This window comes from Gymnoscopelus microlampas, assembly GCF_963454915.1.
Source record: "Gymnoscopelus microlampas genome assembly, chromosome: 4".
NCBI lineage: Eukaryota > Metazoa > Chordata > Actinopteri > Myctophiformes > Myctophidae > Gymnoscopelus > Gymnoscopelus microlampas.
Genome location: NC_139941.1, coordinates 54,033,339 through 54,055,063, shown reverse-complemented (window position 1 = coordinate 54,055,063; position 21,725 = coordinate 54,033,339). Strand labels below are relative to the sequence as shown.

The window sequence follows — 21,725 nt, the reverse complement described above, 5'->3', positions numbered from 1 at the left end:
TATTGGAGGAATATGTCAGACATGTCCCCTCCTTCCCCCCTGGGATCTGCACCCCTGATCATGAATGGTTTTAAGTTCAGATGTTAGATTTTGGCTTTAATTTGCTTGGTTTGAATGGAATGTCAAAATATCAATAAAGGAATAAGAAACATAATTGGGCCTCATGTTTTCTTACATTTCACTCATACAGTATTTTCTCTTAACTGTCTGTTTTCGCTTAACTGTCTTCTCTTGCATTATAAATACATGAGAAGCCAACCTCCACATCCACCAAATGTGTTTTTCCCCAGGTGTGCTGAACGATGTGTCCTTTCCATGTCATACCTGAAGGCAGCGTTCAAGATCATTGTCTTTACTGAACTCTCCTGAACTTGAATACAGCGTTTTATGTTGAAAGAATTGTCCTCTTAATCCATGACGTACACTGTATCTCTAGTAAAGGCTTGATACTTAGTTGCGTGTGGTGTCACGCATCGACATGCACTGTGAGCTTGTAGATCGGCTATTTTCGCTGCACGACACCACGCGCAACGAAGCATTTCAAGACAAGCCAAACCCGGCTGCACACATAAGTATTATATAGACTACTGTTCATTTATATCTTATATGTCAAGTAGGGGTGTCTGTCTGTCTGTCTGAACCCGGCTGCACACATAAGTATTATATAGACTACTGTTCATTTATATCTTATATGTCAAGTAGGGGTGTCTGTCTGTCTGTCTGTCTGTCTGTCTGTCTGTCTGTCTGTCTGTCTGTCTGTCTGTCTGTCTGTCTGTCTGTCTGTCTGGTCTGTCTATTCAATTGAATAGGCTTTATTGGCATGACATGTGACATGTGTTGCCAAAGCACAATTACAATGATGACATAAACAACAAACATAATATACATTCAACAAAATGACATAAATAAAGGAGATGGTGTAAGTAAAACATGGTATACATCTGTGTCCTACTGGTTGTCCCTTTTCTTGTGACAGGAATCCACATATTTTGCAGCTAAAACTGCACATTCTTTCTGTTCCCCCAGAAGGAGTGTCATTTCTCCCTTTCTGTCATACTACGGAATTCAGGGCAGTTTATTTTGAATTTTTATAAAGAACTCCTCCCTGATATTTGTGTAGTTTTTACATTGTGTTAGGAAGTGTAATTCTGTCTCTACAGCTCCCTCATCACAATGACAGCACAGCCTCTCCTCTCTGTGTCTGTCCTTCTCTATTGACCTGTCTGTCTGTCTGTCTGTCTGTCTGTCTGTCTGTCTGTCTGTGTCTGCCCTTCTCTATTGACCTGTCTGTCTGTCTGTCTGTCTGTCTGTCTGTCTGTCTGTCTGTCTGTCTGTCTGTCTGTCTGTCTGTCTGTCTGTCTGTATTGCCAAACTATGATCACTCAGTCTGTACATTGTCAATGTCTTTCTCAGGTTTTTATCAGTTATTGTGCTTAGGTAGTCTGCCACAGTATACCGTCTGTTTAGGGCCAAATATGTGTCTAGTTTGTGTTGTGATTGTGTAAGTTCATTCCAATAGTGATGTATTTATCTTTTTCTTTAGTTATAATGTGGTTAGGTCTAATCTTTAGTTATAATGTGGTTAGGTCTAATCTTTAGTTATAATGTGGTTAGGTCTAATCTTTAGTTATAATGTGGTTAGGTCTAATCTTTAGTTATAATGTGGTTAGGTCTAATTCGGTCTGTCTACAGACAGGCAGACAGGCAGACAAAAAAGATTTTCACCGTTGAGAGAAAAGTGTTTCCAAGTGAAATTACAATATATAGGCCTAACTATAATAACGCTCCACAATCATAATCTGTGGAAACCTTTGATCCACAGCCTGGGGTCCACAATCACCATCAGACCTCCAGCTTAGAAGTTAGCTCACCTCTGATCAAAGTTAGGAGCCCTTGCATGGAACTATAGTTGTGACACTGCATTCCTTTAAATGCTGTCATGCCCTTTATCATCATTATCTAAACACTCATCATGTACGTACAGGTACGTGATGGTTTTTACTCTCATCTTTCTTTTTCCATTGTTCCATTGGCATACCTTAAACCACAACTATGCAAGGTCATCATACTAGAAGATTTCTCATCAAGATCAACCAACTATCGAAGCTACCTTACCAAACCAAACCAAAAAAATGGTTTGGTAAGTTAGAACTGGTAGAATTTGATCTCCTCCTGACCTCAAGTAACACTGTCCTCTGAAAAGCCAACAATCTCTATAAAACCCATATGACACCCACCCACTCACCTCTGTACCTAAATGGCTCTTTGCTCATGTAACTGTACTGATAAGACCCAATTATTGAAATCCCAAATACGGAACAGACTTTCACCATGATGCCACATTTAATGCCTCCTCTGAGACACAGACATAGCAGACAACAATGTAACCATATCATCATCATCGTGACTGACTTGAAGCCAATGGACGCCGAATCCAAATTGGCCCGAATCGCATGGATGAGCCCTGAAAGCACATGGTTGGTGCTACAGACTCCAAATTTCGCACACAGATAGCTCAGACCTTTGCCTACGATCTTAGCTAGGCCTCGACCCGACCCGATACACAGTTTTTCGGATCCGGCACGAAAGGTTTGGAATCTCCGTATGCGGAGATGACTGACATCGGGCTGTTCTGGAGCAAGCGCTGACTCATTGTGACATCACTTCATAAAAGGCATCACATACACTAGATGGACATTGTTTATAGCGAACTCCTTTAGGATAATGGGCATAAATGGACACAGACAGACACAGAGATCGCCATATACGGGCATAAAAGGGACACACCCAGACACATACAGAGATGTCCATATATCACAGACACAGATAGCTCCATATATGGGCATAAATGCACACACAGATGGGCATAAATGGACACAGGCAAACAGATGGCCAAAACGGGTCCTATGACAACAGGTATAATGGGGTTTGATTTAAAGGGTGGAGCATTCATTCCCTATTTACATCGTTCCTGTGTAGGCCGGTCCCCGACTAGACCCTCGGCCACCCGAAGGGCTAGGGCGGCCGAGCTTCTAGTTATAATAATGAGCATGAGGACGGGCCTTGAGGGTCCATTTGGTTCCCTTTGCACACACTCAGTGTTACAGACCCTGTAAGGGTCTTTTCGGAACCTCCTGATGGAACCCCGGTGGGTCCCTTGACCGCACTTTGAGAACCACTGTTTCAGAAGTAATGAGGACAGGGACTGGATAAAGACCCAGACTTTATTCTATTTATCACATCACAGGTTTACAGCCAGGTGTAAAGTTCAGTTTAAGGAAAGGGGAAAACAATAGAAAACAAGGACAACTGGATTATACCATGAGAGCTGTTTAGGAATGTATGAATGGATTTTGTTGTATCTAGTCTTTCTGTTGTCGTTCATCCAAGTGTGTGTGTGTGTGTGTGTGTGTGTGTGTGTGTGTGTGTGTGTGTGTGTGTGTGTGTGTGTGTGTGTGTGTGTGTGTGTGTGTGTGTGTGTGTGTACCTTGCTGTGTGTCTGTGTGCTGCTGACGTCTGGTTGAATGCAGGCTGAGACGGGGCGCTGGGACTGGGTGCGTTTGATTCTCTCCGCTGGGCTCTTCACCTTAGGAGAGTGGAGCTTATCCTTCAGCCTCATGGTGAGAGAGGAGAGATGAGAGCGAGGGGAGTCTGGAGAGAAAGAGAGAGAGAGAGAGAGAAAGAGAGAGAGAGAGAGAGAGAGAGAGAGAGAGAGAGAGAGAGAGAGAGAGAGAGAGAGAGAGAGAGAGAGAGAGAGTGGAGAGAGAGAGAGAGAGAGAGAGAGAGAGAGAGAGAGAGAGAGAAAATATGCATAAAAGAAGTAGGGATGGGTCAGAATAATCAAATATTTGAATAATAGTTTTTGAGGACCTTTTTATTTTATTTTATATATTTTTTAAATGCTATATTGTCATGTGAACCCTGCCCATAGTATCATTTTAGAGGATACCTAATATAGGTGTAATATGTATTCTCTCATGTTAGCATAATGTACAAGGCTAGTAGCTTGGCTACACAGAAACACATTCATGAGGATACATTCACTGCTTTGTTTTCTTAACCCAAAGACTGGGAAAGCATCTGTTTGATTTTAACCACTCTAACCATTAGCTTATACTTTGGCTATTCACAAATAGCAGATATACAAGCTCCTAGCCATGAGCTTGTATATCTGCTATTTTTGGGGGGAAAAACATGTTTTTTTTGCAAATCTTTGAATATGTTTAACTCAAATCTTTGCTTCTGGGGATTCTACAAATGTCTTCTAAATTCTAACAGTTTTTTGAAAAATCTTAGGTTGCAATAATCAGTGGTCCTCAAACTTTTTCATGTCAAGGACCCCCCAAAATGATATGTATTTGGCCGCGGACCCCCATCTCAAAATATGTTGTTCCAGGGACCCCCCAAGAAGCAAAGATTTTAGTAATAAATGTTTGCTTTAAAAACATATATATATATATATATATATATATATATATATATATATTATTCAAAGCTTATTCAAAAGATAAAACGATTTTTCAAAAATAGCAGATCTACAAGCTCATAGCGCGGCACCGAGTGCCGCGCTATGAGCTTGTAGATCTGCTATTTTTGAATAGCCAAAGCATAAAATAATGGTTAAAGTGGTTACACAGATGCGTTCCTGGTTTTAATGGGTTCATGTTTAGTTACAATAATGTAAAAGATACAGTTGGTCTGTTTATTTCTGATAAAACAGTTTATAGGCCAATGAAATGCTGTCATTGGAAGCTAGGACGGTCATTTGATGAATCATTATAATAATGGTGGTGGAATAATGGAATATTGGTAATTAATAGTACTGTGTATGTACATACATCTACTGATGCCTAATCTGGACACATCTTCAGTGAAGCTTGTAGATTGGCCGATTTTCCTCTAATTTTGACATTTTTTTAATAACATGAAAAAGTCCTATTTATCGACAGCCTATAAATACAATAATAAAGTATATCATTGATAACCATCACACACACACACACACACACACACACACACAGTGTTGACAACACAAACATCCTCAGTCTCTTTAAAAACATAAACAGGAAGTAGATCTTACCAGACATCTTCCTCTTCTTCTTCTAGTGTTTTATGATTTATTGCTTTTATTCTCATGATCAAAGTAAAGTAACTAAAGTATCTAAAGAATCTAAATGATCTAAAGTATCTAAAGTATCTGCAGTAACTAAACACCTCGCCTCTCCTCTGTTCTGCATCCCACTGCTGTTACACACATATTGGTGACCCATACAATCATGTGCACTGCTGGAAATTACATTTACTCAAGTACTGTACTGAGTACAATTTTGAGTTATTTTTTACTTTACTTGAGTATTTCCAATTTTCTGTACTTCTACTCCACTACATCTCAGAGGCAAATATTGTACTTTTACTCCACTACAATTATTTGAAAACGTCAGTTTCTAGTTATTTTGTAGATTTTGATCATTAATTACAAACATACATTAACCACTTCAGCCCTATTTTATACATAGGCTATTTGAAAGTAGCAGATCTACAAGCTCACAACGCGATGTGACGCGTTTTTTATTCAAATAATAAAACCAAGGAGAAGCTCCTGAGAGGAGAAACAGACAGAAACACAGGAGAGTCACAGAATTCTACAGGTCACCGTTGGCTCTGTAACACCCCCAACTTGATGCGTTACAGCTGGTGGTGTTGCTCATAGATATGGTGTTGCTGATGTTGATGGAGACGCAGCGCCCCCCTGTGGCTCAACTGTTCAACTTTCTCATGTATTAGAGCAGTGGTTCTCAAACCTTTTTGTGTCAAGGAAGGAAGGACCCCCAAATTGATATATATTTGGCCGCGGACCCCCCCATCCATCTGAAAATGTTTTGTGCTAGGGACCCCCAGAGAAAAACATTTTGTGTTGAAAATTAAAAAAAAAAAAAAGAAATTATTCAAACATTTTGAAAATTCTCAAAGCAGATGTACAAGCTTGCAGCACGCACGAATTAAGCGGCTATTTTTTAATAGCCAACCTATTAAAATATGGATAAAGGGGTTATTATATGTATTAACAAATTTACCGGACCCCACTTTGAGAACAAATGTGTTCGAGAACATGAAACGACCATAACAGTGGTCTTATTTATTAGAAACTCACTAACGCTCTGGACCAGGGCTACATGGCGCACTGTGCGTTGTCATGGCAACGCGCACGTTTGACCATGTTTTGTTGATGAACAGTTTAGTGCTGTGACGTCAGAGCAGAGGCCCCTATATAAAGGTGAAGATGAGTTCCCGGAGTCACACTGAGACAAAGCTCTGTACTGAGTTCATACTGTTCCTTCCAGAGCATCACCTACAGCAGAGTCACTCACAGCACATTGGATCCAGGACTGTCAACAATGGGACGCAGAAAGTCCACGAGGAAGCCAGCAGCGGCCAAGAAGCAAAAGATGGGTCTGGACACCATGTTCACCTGTCCATTCTGTAACTACCTAAACTCCTGTTCTGTCACAATGGAAAGGACTCGGAGTGTGGGGATTATAACATGCTATGTTTGCATGGAGGCGTACCAAACGCCTATACATTGTCTGTCAGAGCCGGTGGATGTTTTCAGTGAGTGGATAGATGCCTGTGAACAGGCCAACGCATAGACCTTCAACAAGGTGTCTTTACACGAGTGGTGGGGAAAAGTACTCACATTTTTTTACTTGAGTAAAAGTATCAATACTGCGATGTAGAAATACCCTGTTACAAAAAAAAAAGTAAAAAGTCTGGAATTCAAAATTGTAAAAAAAAAAATCACACCCTGTGTGAAGAGAGTGGTGCCTTTGATGAGCCCCGTATTATCATCACCCGTGTTGTCATCAATGTTTGTTTATTGGACAGACATACATACATACATACGGACACACGGACAAAGTCACGTATAGGAGTGGTTGGCACCACTCAAAAAAAATCCAAAAGTTATTGCTATCAAAATATGTACTTAAAGTACCAAAAGTAAAGTATGTCCCACTTCACAAGTTTTAAAATGTCTAAAAAATGTCTAAAAATCTTATGAAATTAGCATATCTACAAGCTCACAATGTGTCGCATCGCAACGCATTGTGAGCTTGTAAATCTGCTATTTAGGGCTGAATTGGTTAATGTATGTTTTGTAATTATAATCTACAAAAAAAAAATCTGGTGAAATCTACAAAGTAACCAGTAAACTTAATCAGTCAAATAATTGTGGAGTAAAAGTACAATATTTGCCTCTGAGATGTAGTGGATTAAAAGTAAAAGTACTGAAAAATAGAAATACTCAAGTAAAGTAAAAATGCCTAAAAATTGTTCTTAGCACAGTACTTGAGTAAATGTACTTAATTACTTTACACCACTGCTTTGGAGCTGCTTCAGAGGCTGCAGTACTTAATGGTGTTTGTAGACTGGCTGCTACGCTCAGAGAGCGCTACCTTGTGGAATAGCACTGTAAATACTGTCCAATACTGTAAATATGGTAAAAGTAACTTGTTAACTGTGATTTTACCATACATACATGATGAACCTGTTTTGGCTATGGTCAAAAACAAAGACAAGCTACGTTTTGATTCAGCAGTTAAAGTTTAAGTACAACTACAATTCAACCACAGGAGTATCTCTGAACCCTAGCATTGCTATTCTGGGCATGTCATCGCCACATTTTTTGACACATTGTAAGCTTGTTTTGAAGCATTGTGAGAATGTATCATCTATTTTTTTGTTAAAAATCCTCTTTCTCAGGTAATATTTCACAATTTGGCCAATGTTGAAATGTGTTTTTATAGTATAGTTTGTTGATTACTTTTGACACAGAAATGGTGTAATTTTTTATATGCTTTTAACGGTATTAAAAAAGGTCTTTAAAGTCCTTCATTTTTTTATTGTCACTTCAAAAATGTGCAGATACCCTGTAATACACTTATAATGCTCTGAGGAAGGCTCATAGCCGAAACACGTAAGCGTTCACTTTATTGGTGTGCCAATAAAAAAGTGGAAATGTGAGTAATTTGTCCTCCATTTAATTGACATTTTTGGATGTGCTACCTTTTTGGATTTTCTTTTTAATTCCTTTTTTGATACTTATAATGTATGTTGGTTTGTTTACTGTTGAGTGAGAAAATAATGTTGCACATTAAGCTAATCATCTGGGGACCCCCCTGACCGCCCTGACCCCCCCCCCCCCCCCCCCCCACAGGTTGAGAATCACTGGTATAAGGTATCAAAAGCTACAGCATCTAGTACTCGATTCTATATACTGTGATGGAATAGAGGAATTTGACGGTTGTTGGGTTAATAAAGCTAAACCACTTTAATGTGGCATTACATAAATAACTTGTAACCTACATAGGTGAAAGGGTTCACTGAAAAATTGTGAAGAAAACGGGGTTTTGAGAGGATTTAATACGTTGACAGTCAACATCTGTGCTTGAATGTGAACAGACAGTTCGTCTCATCAGACGTTTGGATTGACAATCTTTCCCACGAACAGAATGTTGTCAGAGTCGGCGATGAGAACCATGAAGGGACGATCGAACTTCAGCTCAGGGACTCGAGGTTTAATCATTTGTACGGCGCTGCGGATGCCTGTAACTCCAGCCGCAGTCGCTCCAGTCTCGTCTACGTCCAGCGTGGCTTGGTGCACGACCTGCAGTGGTGAAAAAAAGTACTCACATTTTTTACTTAAGTAAAAGCATCAATACTGCAATGTAGAAATACTATGTCACAAATAGAAGTCCCGTATTCAAAATGTACTTGAGTAAAAGTACAACAGTATTGGTATCAAAATATACTCAAAGTACCAAAAGTAAAAGTAATCATTGTGAAGGTCCCATTTCACAAGTTCAAATTGTATTAAAAAAAAAAAACGTTTGAAAATAGCAGATCTACAAGCTCACAATGCGTTGCATTGCGACCCATTGTGAGCATTGTGACACATTGTGTGCCGAAGGCCGCTTCAACCATTCGAGTCGCTGAGCCGACCCCCCCCGAGACGGCAAACATGCCACCATACCGTTCTTGTATTCATCCAAGAATAGAACCAAACATGGGGGGTCAGGCTTTGTTGAGGAGCCTGGTGGCTGCTGGACTCATGGACTGTCTCTGTCCTTTGTTGTGATATAAAAGAAGGGACAACTAGACCAGGGCTTCTCAAAGTGGGTGCCGCGGCACCCTAGGGTGCCAGGGGTGCCTCAGAATACTTTGATAATATTTGGAATTTATCAATGTCACTTCAGTTTAACCACTTAGACCCTCTATATACTTAGTAAAATGGACCTTAGTTAAACTGTACTTTGCTGCGTTCTTTTTCAGCCTACAGTGCACCAAGTCTCTTCACCAAAAATAGCAGATCTACAAGCTCACAACGCGTCACAATGTTTTGGTGAATGTTCCCCCCAGAATAGGAATGCTGGGGTTTAAGTGGTTAAACGCCAAGTATAAAAAAGTTATTTTCAGTCTGTCCTAAATAATGGAGACAAATATTCTCTACAATTTTCCTCGTGACATATTGTATCTTTGGGGGAAAGATTTACATGTTTACGTACCGTTAATATGACAATAAATAAAGTGCTATAAAGTAACAATGTAAGTCAGGGGTGCCGTGGATGAAAAGGTTATTTGTAGGGTGACCTGAGACAAAAATGTTTGAGAACCACTGAACTAGACAGACACTGATCCGTTGTGACAGCTCTTACCTCTGACACAGACACAGCCTCTGCAATGCCACTGAGATCAGCTGCAGCACCAAACACGTCTGTTATTCCCATCTGACGCAGCACAGCGTTCAGGTTCATCTTAGTCTTGATGGAAAACTTGGGAACAAATAAATCGTACTCCCTGAAAAGGAAATACAAAACACACTTAAGACTATATACGGCAAAATATTGTGGATGATCATGTTATTATAAGATCATTCTGGAATTGATTGATCCATCTCTGACTCTCTGAATGCAAAGGTCATTACTTGGCACAGAAAGTAATATTCTAACATACTTTACCAGCGACTTTAGGTACCTTGAAAAGCGCTATAAATGTATTTGTTTTTATTTGTATTATTATTATTAATCATTTTAATTTAAAGTAATAAGTAACATGTAATATATGATATTTTGAGTGTAATAAAAAAATACTTAATCCCTTAAAGCCTGATGTCCCTATTTTGGGCATTTCTTCAGAAAATCTTCAGCAATAGCAAATCTACAAGTTCTACAACATGTTGTGAAATCTACAAGTTCACAACATGTTTTGAGCTTGCAGATTGGCTATTTTTGAAGAAAACATTGCAACAGCGTATATGTTTTTTAAGTGTAATTACAGACCTTTTCTTCATCCCATTGAGCCACTTGGTGTAGTGCATGGGACAGATGGCCTCCTCCAGTTGAGTCAGATTTGTGCCTCTGTCAGGCAGCATCAGCAGCATGGAGTAGGAGTTGTTGAAGGGTAAACGGAGGACGGTGGTGGAGATCTGCTGGTCATAGTAGACATCAAACTCCTCCTCCATCATCTTCATCATCTGGACTGGAACCTGCAGATTTCAAAAAACAACATTTCAGACAAAACATTAGATATTATACAATGCAAATAGGTGCAATTAGTGTTTATACCTTTGAGACAAACTAATAAAAAGCCATTCAGTAAGACATTGATTTTGACAGAACATTTTTATCTAGTTGTAATCATAGTCTTTTGAATAAAATTCCATTAAGTTTTTGTCATATTTTAGTCATCTGAAATGTTTTACTGTTAGTCTAGTTTTAGTCGACTAAATATCATAAGATTTTAGTCGATTAAATCTACAGTTGATTAAGTCGACTAAAATATATTTTGGCGGCGCCTTGATGACTTAATGACTGATTTTACACTTGGTTGCATGCTGAAAATAGCTGATCTACAAGCTTACAACACTTTGCGCTGCGACACCCGAGCGTAACCAGACATAAAATGACTTGTCTTTTAGTTCTACTGGATCTCTTCTCCACTCGTCCCTCACTCACATTTAGTGAGCGACAAACATCTTTTTTTCGTCATAGTTTTATTCGATGAAATCAACACTGGTAAGACAGTAGTGTTATGGGATAAGTTACCTGGTTTTGCTCATCCACATTAAACAAACCCTCCTTGGTGTGTGCAATGTCAAATGGAGTCTGCCAATTTCCTGTTTGACAGAAAACAATGTAGAAACAACGATGACAATAGTGAGACGAAACTTAAATGAGGGAAGGTGACTGTAGCCATGATAGAACTAGTTAGAGGGCAGTTTGTCAACGTTGGGTCTGGGTACCACCATGGGTCCAAATTGACTCTTATGGGTCTGTAAGGGTATAGTGGGGTCACAGAGACAAAAAAATAGATATAAAAAAAAGGAAAAAAAGTTATCAAATGGGGGTCTGTGGATTAATGCATATCAAACTGGGGGTTCATTAACCCTACCTATGATTAGGTTGATAATAGCTAATAACAAAGTTTCATTTCTGTCTGGTATATGAAATTATACTACAAGCTGAAGAAAAGAATGAAAGCTCAGAGATGACATCTCTTACCTTTGTAGTATATGTAACTAATAAGATACATGAGGGTCTCAGGATCCAGGTCTTCCACTAGTTGGTCTATCTTGCCGTGGGTCTTCTCCCCTACATACTTGTTGATGGTAGCAGCACTCTCTGTGGGATTGGTAAAGTCCACACTGAACCCATCGGCCATGTAGGACTGACTCAGGGTCTGCAGGAACTCAGGCTGTGGCTTGAACTTATTGTCCACAAACACTGCGGTTCCTGCACTGATGTCTTCTGATGAAGTCTTGTCCGCTGCGGTCAGAAGTCCATGGAAGGCCTGGTCTACGTCAGCCTGGGTCAGTACGGAGCTGTTGAAGCCCAGACCACTGAAGAGCTGCTGGTGGGTTTGGCCCCGGGCCCCTACAGACAAGGCTGCCAGGGCCAGGCTGACACTTGCTGGTGAGAAGAAGACGTTCTTGCCTTGGTTGTCCGTCTGAGCGGCCAGTTGCCTGTACAGGTTGAAGGCAAAACCTTTGTTTGCTGATGTCACCATGGAGAGGCTGTTTGCAGCCTGGTCTGCACTGTTATCTTCACGACCTGAAGATGATGGGTTAGATTTGTTAAAGAAAATAGGAGGGGGGCGGCCGCCGGCCGGGCAGCCATTTTCTTAACCACTTAAACCCTATACTGCTTCCTCATACAGCAAAAAATAGCTGTTCAATAAGCTCACAACATTTGACATTTCGGTCCATTGTGAGCTTGTAGATGTATTTTAGCAAATTTGACCAAAATAGGGACCCAGGGTTAATGTGGTTACATGTACTTTTCTCAAAACAAAAAATACTGACTATAAGCAAGGCTAAAATATATCCTCCACTGGCAATAAAAATGAGTGACCAGAGGAGGGACATGGATCCTCTCCATCAAATTCAACCCTGGTCAGATCAGTTACCGTCATGTCCTGCATGGTGATGACCTGTACCCACACACACACCAGTTACCTTCATGTCCTGCATGGTGATGACCTGTACCCACACACACCAGTTACCTTCATGTCCTGCATGGTGATGACCTGTACCCACACACACCAGTTACCTTCATGTTCTGCATGGTGATGACCTGTACCCACACACACCAGTTACCTTCATGTCCTGCATGGTGATGACCTGTACCCACACACACCAGCGCTGATAGAATCCACACCAACACGGCTCCTTGCATCATGGTGAACTGAGACAAAGGTTCAAAAGGTTCCCATCAGTCTATAGTTCACTCACTGTTAACTAAACAAACCTTTCAATCTAGAGCTTCTCTGTCTGGAACACGAATGTGTTCCATTTACAAATCAAATATGAAGTAGAATGGCTGCAAACAGTGGCATAGTTTGGCACCTGCCATACCTTGCCATACCATACCCAATTGACGCCCCTGACTGCAAATACATCATGTTTCCGATAGTCGATTAGATCTTTCTTTAATGGACAATTGAAATGGACAAAAGAGGTTTATCAAGTTCTATCTTGAATTGAAGATTCTAACGTCAATGCTGGCAAGTCCTCAATAACCAAGTATCACAGAACTGAAACGTGTAAATTATGCTTCATTGTATGGCAGGTTCACTGTGCCCTACGCTGAGAAAACAACTGATTTTAATGAGAAAATAACAAGTAAATGTGATTAAAGGTAAATTATTTTCGGAGAGCAACACTGTATTATGATGACAAATTATACATTAGCTTAAAGACTTAATATGAAGTAAAGTAGTACATTACTCACCTTCCTAATGTGAAGACACCTCACCACAGACTGCTGAGAGACAGACAAAGGAAGGGGAGACGTCCTCTTCTAACAACTGATCAGATCCACTGCACTTTGACATGTTTATTTGTCAATATGTCTCTTATTTGCTCTGCCTCTGTATTTATTCTGTGTAATGATTACTGTTAAACTATGAAGCATGGAATCATGGCTGAGATTACAACAGGAAACGACACAAGTCAGTTGTTCATACTTGCCTTTAAGTCTAAACATATCTGTTACTGCTCTATAATTTACATTAACCACTTATTTCTACCTGCTGTCCATATTGTGAGCATTTCATAGGAGAACAATTTAACAAACACAGTGAAAATCTTTCTCAAGACAAAACACACGTTATCTCGTATATCAGATATTTTCACTATTTGTGATTAACATGTGCAGTAACATATCTGTCAGGCAGAAACCTCTTTCTACATATTTTAACTTTTAGTTTTTTCATAAATTAACGCCCTACTTGATCATACTACAGCGTCACACAAAAGCATCAAAAGTAGCAGATCTACAAGCTCGAACCACAGCGTGAAACGACGGGTTTTGAGCTTGTAGATCTGCTATTTTTATTTGTTTAATCCTGAAACAGTTCTGGACATGTGTTCATCAGTCCAGTAGGTGTCAGTATTAGTTTACCTTTTATTCCAGAGAATAGTTTAAAGGGCAAGTCCACTTTGGTTTGGGTTGTGTAGTTACCTTGTCATGATGTAACTCAAAGGTGGAGAAGAAATCTAAAATATTTGAGTTACATCATGGCAAAGTAACTACACAATCCAAACCTCTACCAAAGTGGTCTTGTCCTTTAAGTGGTAGAAGCTTCTAGATCATGTGACAACAAACTGTCTGGCAATGAGCTCACAGACCGGTTTGTCCAGCTCAACACACACACACACACACACACACACACACACACACACACACACACACACACACACACACACACACACACACACACACACACACACACACACACACACACACACACACACACACACACACACACACACCTCAGGCCATGATGCTAAACCAGTTACACACTCTCTCTCTCTCTCTCTCTCTCTCTCTCTCTCTCTCTGATTGGCTGCTGCTGAGTGAATCAGGAAGTGAAATTAACGTTTGGGGAGTGAAAAGCTTCAACCACACACACACACGCACGCACGCACGCACGCACGCACGCACGCACGCACGCACGCACACACACACACACACACACACACACACACACACACACACACACACACACACACACACACACACACACACACCATTTGCTGATTTCAACAAAACTAATTGACAGTAAATGTGTTTCCACTGCAAGACAAAAAGAGCAATAATACTGATGACTGTTTTACTTCATAAATGTGTAACAACTCAACTCAACTAAAACTGTATTTATAGCACATTTAACATGACCATGTCAACCAAAGTGCTGCAAAGACAAAAAAAAAATACAATACAAACAGATATTAGCAAATGTATCCAGGGCACTTAGGCCCGGAAACAGACTACCAGATTACGCCACCCTGGGAGTTTGTGTGGACATAAATAAATTGTTAAAATGTCTGTCTGTCTGTCTGTCTGTCTGTCTGTTTTAACTTTTAAATTACATCAGATTTAAAGTGTCCTTATTGACATGAGTAACAAGTTGACATTACCAACAAGAGTCAAATAAAACAAACAATAAATGAATACACAATTATGTTTGTCAGGTTGTTGACGTCAACATGTCTCTCTAGTAACTGGTGATGTTTAATAAAAGAATAATTGTGATTGGCTGCTGGGTGAATCAGGAAGTGAAATTCAACTTTTCCAGTCAGAAGCTTCAGTGGTGTGTTCAACCACACACACACACACACACACACACACACACACACACACACACACACACACACACACACACACACACACACACACACACACACACACACACACACACACACACACACACACACACACACACACAAACCTCTCATGTGACACTATATGATCACATGACCAGTGTGTTTTTAAAGACATTAGATGGTTTCAGCAGTGAGATGTAATGAGGCTTGGATTGATGTTTAATGAACATGAACAGCATTTTACCAGCAACGCTGAACACACACACACACACACACACACACACACACACACACACACACACACACACACACACACACACACACACACACACACACACACACCTCTGAAGTAACACTTTGATCACATGACGTGATGGTTTCATCAGTGAGATGTAATGAGGCTTGGATTAGAGGAGCGTCTGTGAGTTCAGTTTACAGAGGTTCCCGGTTTGATTCCTGACTCCTCCTGGCTTCATGTTGAAGTGTCCTTGAGCAAGGCACTGAACCCCTAACTGCTTCTGATGAGCAGGTTGGAGGAAAGCCTGGTATTCATTGTTTTTGTTCCCCACATAATGTGAATCAGTTCGTTTAGTCTCGCTAGTCGCACTACGAGTTAGAATAAAAGATCAACACACCAAACCATTATTATACCAAAAGAAACGATACGATTATACCAAACTAAACAGGTTTTAAACTAGGGGAATCATTTTGGAGGCGCACGGCGCTGGAGGTTCCGGTCGTGGGTTCCGGCCGCCTGATGACGTAAAGTTATTTCCACTCCAGACCGGACCAGAAACCTGAAAATGGTATTTGATCCCAGGCTACCTTTAACGGTTACATGGCGCCTTTCCGACATGTCGCCTTTCCGACGTTAACGAACCCTATACCTAACCCTCACCCTAACCCTAACCGCACGCGGAAGCCACTAGTCGGAGTGGCGAGATGTCGGGATGGAAGACGGTTACCACCTTTAACCACTCTGATGCTCCAACATGTCACCTTTGACCTTTGACCAAGAAGATGTGGTTGAGTTAGGAGGTCAAATGTGACTCCTTTGTGTGAGAATGTAGAACACCTTAGCTTATAAATGATTAAAAGTAAATGAATAGACTAAATAGACTTTTACTGCACAGCCTTCCAATCCAATGGTCTCTGAGTTCTGTCCATATGAAGTGTTAAACACTGTGTAACACTGCTGTAGAACCATATGTGTGACATTCAGTTTATTTGGTGAGACTATTCTCTTGCAGACCTGAACAGTGTTTGTGTAAAGTTTGGTGTGGAGAGGAGGTATAAGGTGCATAAGCAGCAGCTATACCATACATGATTATGTGCAATAATCATGACTGTCGTCTTCCAGAAACAGATGATGTAACATCATATCTTTAATCTGATTGGCTGATTCTTCTGAACTAAAGAACGAGTCCTCCTTCATTCTCCGTCAGACTCCAGAACTTCTCTTTCAGTAAACATCTGTTTATTCTGATCAGTTTATTCTGATCTGTTTATTCTCATCTATTAAATTCAGTTCAGTTTTGATCAGTGATGATGAAGATTACAGCCACCCTCCTCATCCTCTCCTCTGTACTTCATGTCAAAGCGATCCCAGGAAGTAAGTACATTATATTTATGTTATTATATAATATATACATTTATATCTACTGTTATCATATACAACCAAATATGAACAATGCACAATACAAACAAATGACATGCACACACGCACGCACGCACGCACGCACGCACGCACGCACGCACGCACGCACGCACGCACGCACGCACACACACACACACACACACACACACACACACACACACACACACACACACACACACACACACACACACACACACACACACACACACACACACACACACACACTCCTTTTACTACCTGTATATACAATATTGAATCTTGAATGTTGGTCCAAATACATAAACATTAAAACAGATGTTATGAACTGTTGTTGTGACATCATGAAATATGGAGAATATAATATAATATATCATGAAAATTAGGGTTTTGTGCAGAGGGAGGAGGAGGGGCCTATTATAGAACCCTGGGGATTCCAGAAACCTCACATCTCCATATTTCATCATATAAGAGTGTTGCACACATATGGTTGTACATTTTATACCTCTTTGTAACTGCTGCTATGTAAAATATACTATTTTAACTGTTAAAGAAATGTTACGGTGTGGGGTTTATTTTACTTATTTATTATTGTAAAGTATACTTTATTATTTATTGGTCAAATAATTTACTTAAAGTACCAAGAGTAGAAGTATAGTCATTATGCAGAATGTCCTGTTTCACAAGTTTTGTCTAAAATTTATTTATAAACATCTTTTGAAAATAGCAGATCTACAAGTTCACAATGCGTTGCTATGCAACGCATTGTGAACTTCTAGATCTGCTATTTCAAAATGGCCAACATATATATAGGCCTAGGTCTGAAGTCGGTAGTGTAGGCTATGTTTTGTAATAATAATCAAAATCTACAAAGTAACTAGTAACTAAGTTGTCAAATAATAGTAGTGGAGTAAAAGTACAATGTTTGTCACTGAGGTGTAGTGCAGTAAAAGTACTGAAAATTTGAAATACTCAAGTAAAGTAAAAAATATTTCAAAATTGTACTTGAGTAAATGTACTTAGTTACCGCTACGCCGGGTGTGCGCTCGGTGCCGTGCACGGTAAACGCTGATCAAGGACGACACGTTGGCCCAATTCCAAACCACCCCCTCACTGACTCATTGACTTGGGTGCGCGTTCATGTGAGCTCCGTAAGGGCTTGAGGGTTGTTCCAAATGAAATCGGAAAGTCAGCCTGAAGTTAGCGAGGGCTCGGGAACGCCCCTTTCTGCACCCTTTCCGTAAGTCAGCACCTTTGGAGACTTTGGCAAAGAAATTGCCCACAATACATTGCGTAGTGGGAGTTACCAGAGGACGCCGACGTCCACGGTGCCCGGATTTAAAAGGGAAAGAGGAAAAATTGTAATAGAATTTTTATTATCAAATAAATTGATTAAACACTTTAATCAACCCTGTTTTATACTTCGTTGTACAAAGTTGTTGTGCAAAATAACAACATGTCCCAAAAATATAAAGTTACTCCTAAGGCTATCATATAATGATTTACTTATATTGACTGTATCGATAGCTGTTTCACTCATGATACAATGTCTCTTTTTTATAATATTTTACAATATAAAAGTTTATAATATTTAGAGAAATTCTAAGTTTGTAGCCTTCTTAGGCTGTCGTGAAAGTTTAATATTTAGAGAAATTCTAAGTTTCAAACGCAAAAGTAGTGGCAACTGGATATTTATTATAGTTAGACTGCAAGTTTCCTTTAAAGTTTAATGCACGTCTCCCATAGAGTTAAAAGGGGACGTCTCCCCATACCACCCCCGCCTCTGCCCCCCGCTACTGAGACCGGGGGTAGGCAAGTGTCAGTCGCATCTTTGGTTGTCACGGCAACGTTGTCATCTGTCGTCAAGGTAACGTGGGAAGTCACAAAGGGCTGTTCCATTGCTTTTGTACCCTTTTGGAGCCCTTAAACCCTCCCACACTCAGGCACTTTCCAACTGACTTACCTTAAGCTAATGATGGTGCAGGGCTTGAGGGCTTAGGGCGGAGTTTGGAATTGGGCCGTTGACGTCGGGGTCCTGACGAGCGGACGCTGCGGTGGGCGGGGCGTGGAGACGTCATCACACTAGAAATCTGACATGATTTAATACCTGGGTTGTTGTGACATCATGAAATATATTTTTCCTTATGAATTACTTTCATAATAATAAAAATAAATAAATACATAAAAACATTTGAATCTGTTTCAGTGTGAATAAAACGTTTGACAGGAAGCTACTTTTAATATCCAACCTTTCACTTCATATAAGAACCAAACATGATTGTTTAACATGATGATTATGTGTTATTGTCACTGTGAAGAAGTTTGTTGTTGAATTTAATGTCATCTTTGTTTTATTTCCAGTGTTCCATGAGCATATTAAAGTCATTGGCTGTTCAGACACAGTTAAAGACTCATATAAAGAGTCGATGTTTGCACTGGATGGTGAAGTGTTGGGGTACGCAGACTTCAACAAAGGGAAGGTGGTGGAGCCTCAGCCTCCGTTTGTAGATCATATCACCTACCCAGGAGCTTATGATACAGCTTTGGGTGAGCACGCGTGGTGCAAAGCCAACCTGGACACCATTCGCACTGCCTTGAAGAAACCACCAGTGAAAGGTACATGAATACTATGAACACTATAGTTATTAAAGGACAACTTTGTTTTTTTACAACCAAGGTTTATATTTTAGCTTGTAATTAAAGTAAATAAAAGATGAGTGTTATTTTTTTTTTCATTTACTGCTTTCTATAGTTTTAGCAATTTTAGTGATATTTTTTACAGTGGGCGGGGGCATTCTGTCCGGTGGCTAAATATGCATTTATTACACAATAAAAAAGATCCAGTGGTCTTTGATGGCCAGATGTGAGTTATTGGGGGCTAGAAGAGCTACTGTAAATAATAATAAAGAAAAGCCGGGTTATTGTGTAAAAAAATACATATTTAGCCCCCGGACAGAATGCCCCTGCCCGCTGTAAAAAAGGTCGCGAAAATTGCTAAAACTATAGAAAGCAGTAAATTAAAAAAAAATTCACACTCATCTTTTATTTACTTTAATTACAATCTAAAACATAAACCTTGGTTGTAAAAAAACAAAGTTGTCCTTTAACTAAAAGTTGAATACACACACACACACACACACACACACACACACACACACACACACACACACACACACACACTTTTTAATTTATTCATTTTGATTTTCAATTAAAAGACATGAATCGTGTCAAAATCCAAGATAATGTACAACAGTTGATCGTATTATCAAAATAAAGCATAACAAAATTATGGCTAGGACTCGATTGAAAAAAAGAATCTAATTAATTAGAGGCATTGTAATTAATTAATCAAAATTAATTGCATTTTAATCAGATCAATATTTTAAATGAGAACAGTGAGAAGCATTTTTTTTTTTTCAAATGGATTTTGGTACATGTCTTTAAGTACCTGTACTCAAGTACTGTACTTAAGTACAATTTTGAGGTATTTGTACTTTACTCAAGTATTTCCAATTTCTAATACTTTTACTTCTACTCCACTACATCTCAGAGGCAAATATTGTACTTTTACTCCACTACAATTATTAGTGTTATCTCTGTTATCCATGGAAATACATGATGGGGTCTGACAGACAGACAGACAGACAGACAGACAGACAGACAGACAGACAGACAGACAGACAGACAGACAGACAGAGTCCTTAACTGGTAGCTCAATCTCATTGTATTTAAGATATTCAATATACATTCAAAACATTTTAATGCCAGATTTCACATCCTGAACCTATTTTAGACTTCATGTAGTGACATATTTGGCCGATAGGGGGCAGTTAGCCTAGTGTTGATATTATACAGATGATAATAAAACTGAACATTAATGACATTTTTAATTGTCTATTTACAGATGGATATGTGTACTATTGGGCTGCCCGCTGTGTGTTTAACTCCAGTGAGCTGAAGGACATACAGTACATAGAGTCAATGAATTTCGATGGTGATGAGTTCCTCAGGTGGGACAGTAGAGTAGATCAGTTTGTTGGATACACTGAGTTTGGTGTGAAGAACGCAGAGCGCCTCAATAAAGATCCTAGAGCACTGGCTGGGAAGAGAGCAAACCGAGAGCTACGCTGCAAACCCAGCACTGAGCTCTACTACCCCCGTGTTCTGAACAAGAGAGGTGAGCTGATCTCAGAGCAGCACTCAACACTCATCACCTCATAAACTATAACATGAAATCACATGATTCTATTCAGAGATGATTAATTGTGTTAATATTGATCATATAATAATTATTACATATTTATTTATCTGCTGAGAAACATTTCAGATCCTCTTGATTTATACTGTATCCTAACAGGCTGTCACACAGTGGAAATAGCAGATCTACAAGCTCACAACATGTGGTGTCACCATCGTACACAGAGTATAAATGAAACATATAGATCTATTTCTGAGTGTTTTCACCTACATATAATGACCTGCCTAAAACAGAGACACCAGGATTAATGTTTTTAAATGAACTTTAAAAAGAACCATACAGGCTAAAACACACCTCTATACACTTCATTTCACCTCCTGATTTTATATTTTAATTATTGTCTTTACTAGTTTGTTTTGTATGTTTTTAATCACTTTAGTAATATTTTACAGGATTATGTGTATTGTTTTGTTTGTTTCTACTCTTGTTCATTTGATCTATTTTCATTGAATGATATTGCTTGGTTTATTGTTGTTTATGTAAAGCACTGTGTAACTATGAATTATTTAATCAATGTGTTTAAATGATATTATATAAATGCATTCTACGTTGTAGAAAACTGTAGACTATTGTAGAATCTACAGTACTCTGGTGCCATCTGGTGGCCAAACACTGACATTTACAGTTACAATTTACAATGCAGGCATTTATCAGACGCTCTTAATCCAGAGTGA

The 21,725-nt window shown here is 39.5% G+C and overlaps 4 protein-coding genes across 5 annotated transcripts in view; 3 read left to right on the top strand and 1 right to left on the bottom strand.

The window, feature by feature from the left end:
* The window catches only part of LOC311042913 (H-2 class II histocompatibility antigen, E-S beta chain-like), a 165,674-nt gene that overhangs the window by 127,279 nt on the left and 16,670 nt on the right, over positions 1–21,725 (top strand). The window lies entirely within an intron of this gene.
* The window catches only part of LOC311042915 (H-2 class II histocompatibility antigen, E-S beta chain-like), a 138,264-nt gene that overhangs the window by 99,869 nt on the left and 16,670 nt on the right, over positions 1–21,725 (top strand). The window lies entirely within an intron of this gene.
* On the bottom strand, positions 8,471–13,336 carry LOC311044145 (serine protease inhibitor A3L-like; the record flags this gene model as incomplete). Its single annotated transcript, XM_084055565.1, has 7 exons — positions 13,284–13,336; positions 12,650–12,737; positions 11,556–12,104; positions 11,100–11,170; positions 10,335–10,540; positions 9,711–9,852; positions 8,471–8,662 (listed from the first exon to the last, which is right to left on the bottom strand). Exons 2-7 carry the CDS (start codon positions 12,729–12,731, stop codon positions 8,471–8,473), a joined length of 1,242 nt encoding a protein of 413 aa, XP_083911691.1. The 5' UTR covers positions 12,732–12,737; positions 13,284–13,336.
* Positions 15,136–21,725, top strand: part of LOC311042916 (H-2 class II histocompatibility antigen, E-S beta chain-like) — a 21,446-nt gene continuing 14,856 nt past the window's right edge. Inside the window, exons 1-4 of the mRNA XM_084054017.1 lie at positions 15,136–15,147; positions 16,689–16,772; positions 19,155–19,409; positions 20,698–20,970. Coding sequence (XP_083910143.1) covers positions 16,706–16,772; positions 19,155–19,409; positions 20,698–20,970 — 595 coding nt within the window. The 5' untranslated portion in view covers positions 15,136–15,147; positions 16,689–16,705. The remainder of the gene's footprint in view (positions 15,148–16,688; positions 16,773–19,154; positions 19,410–20,697; positions 20,971–21,725) is intronic.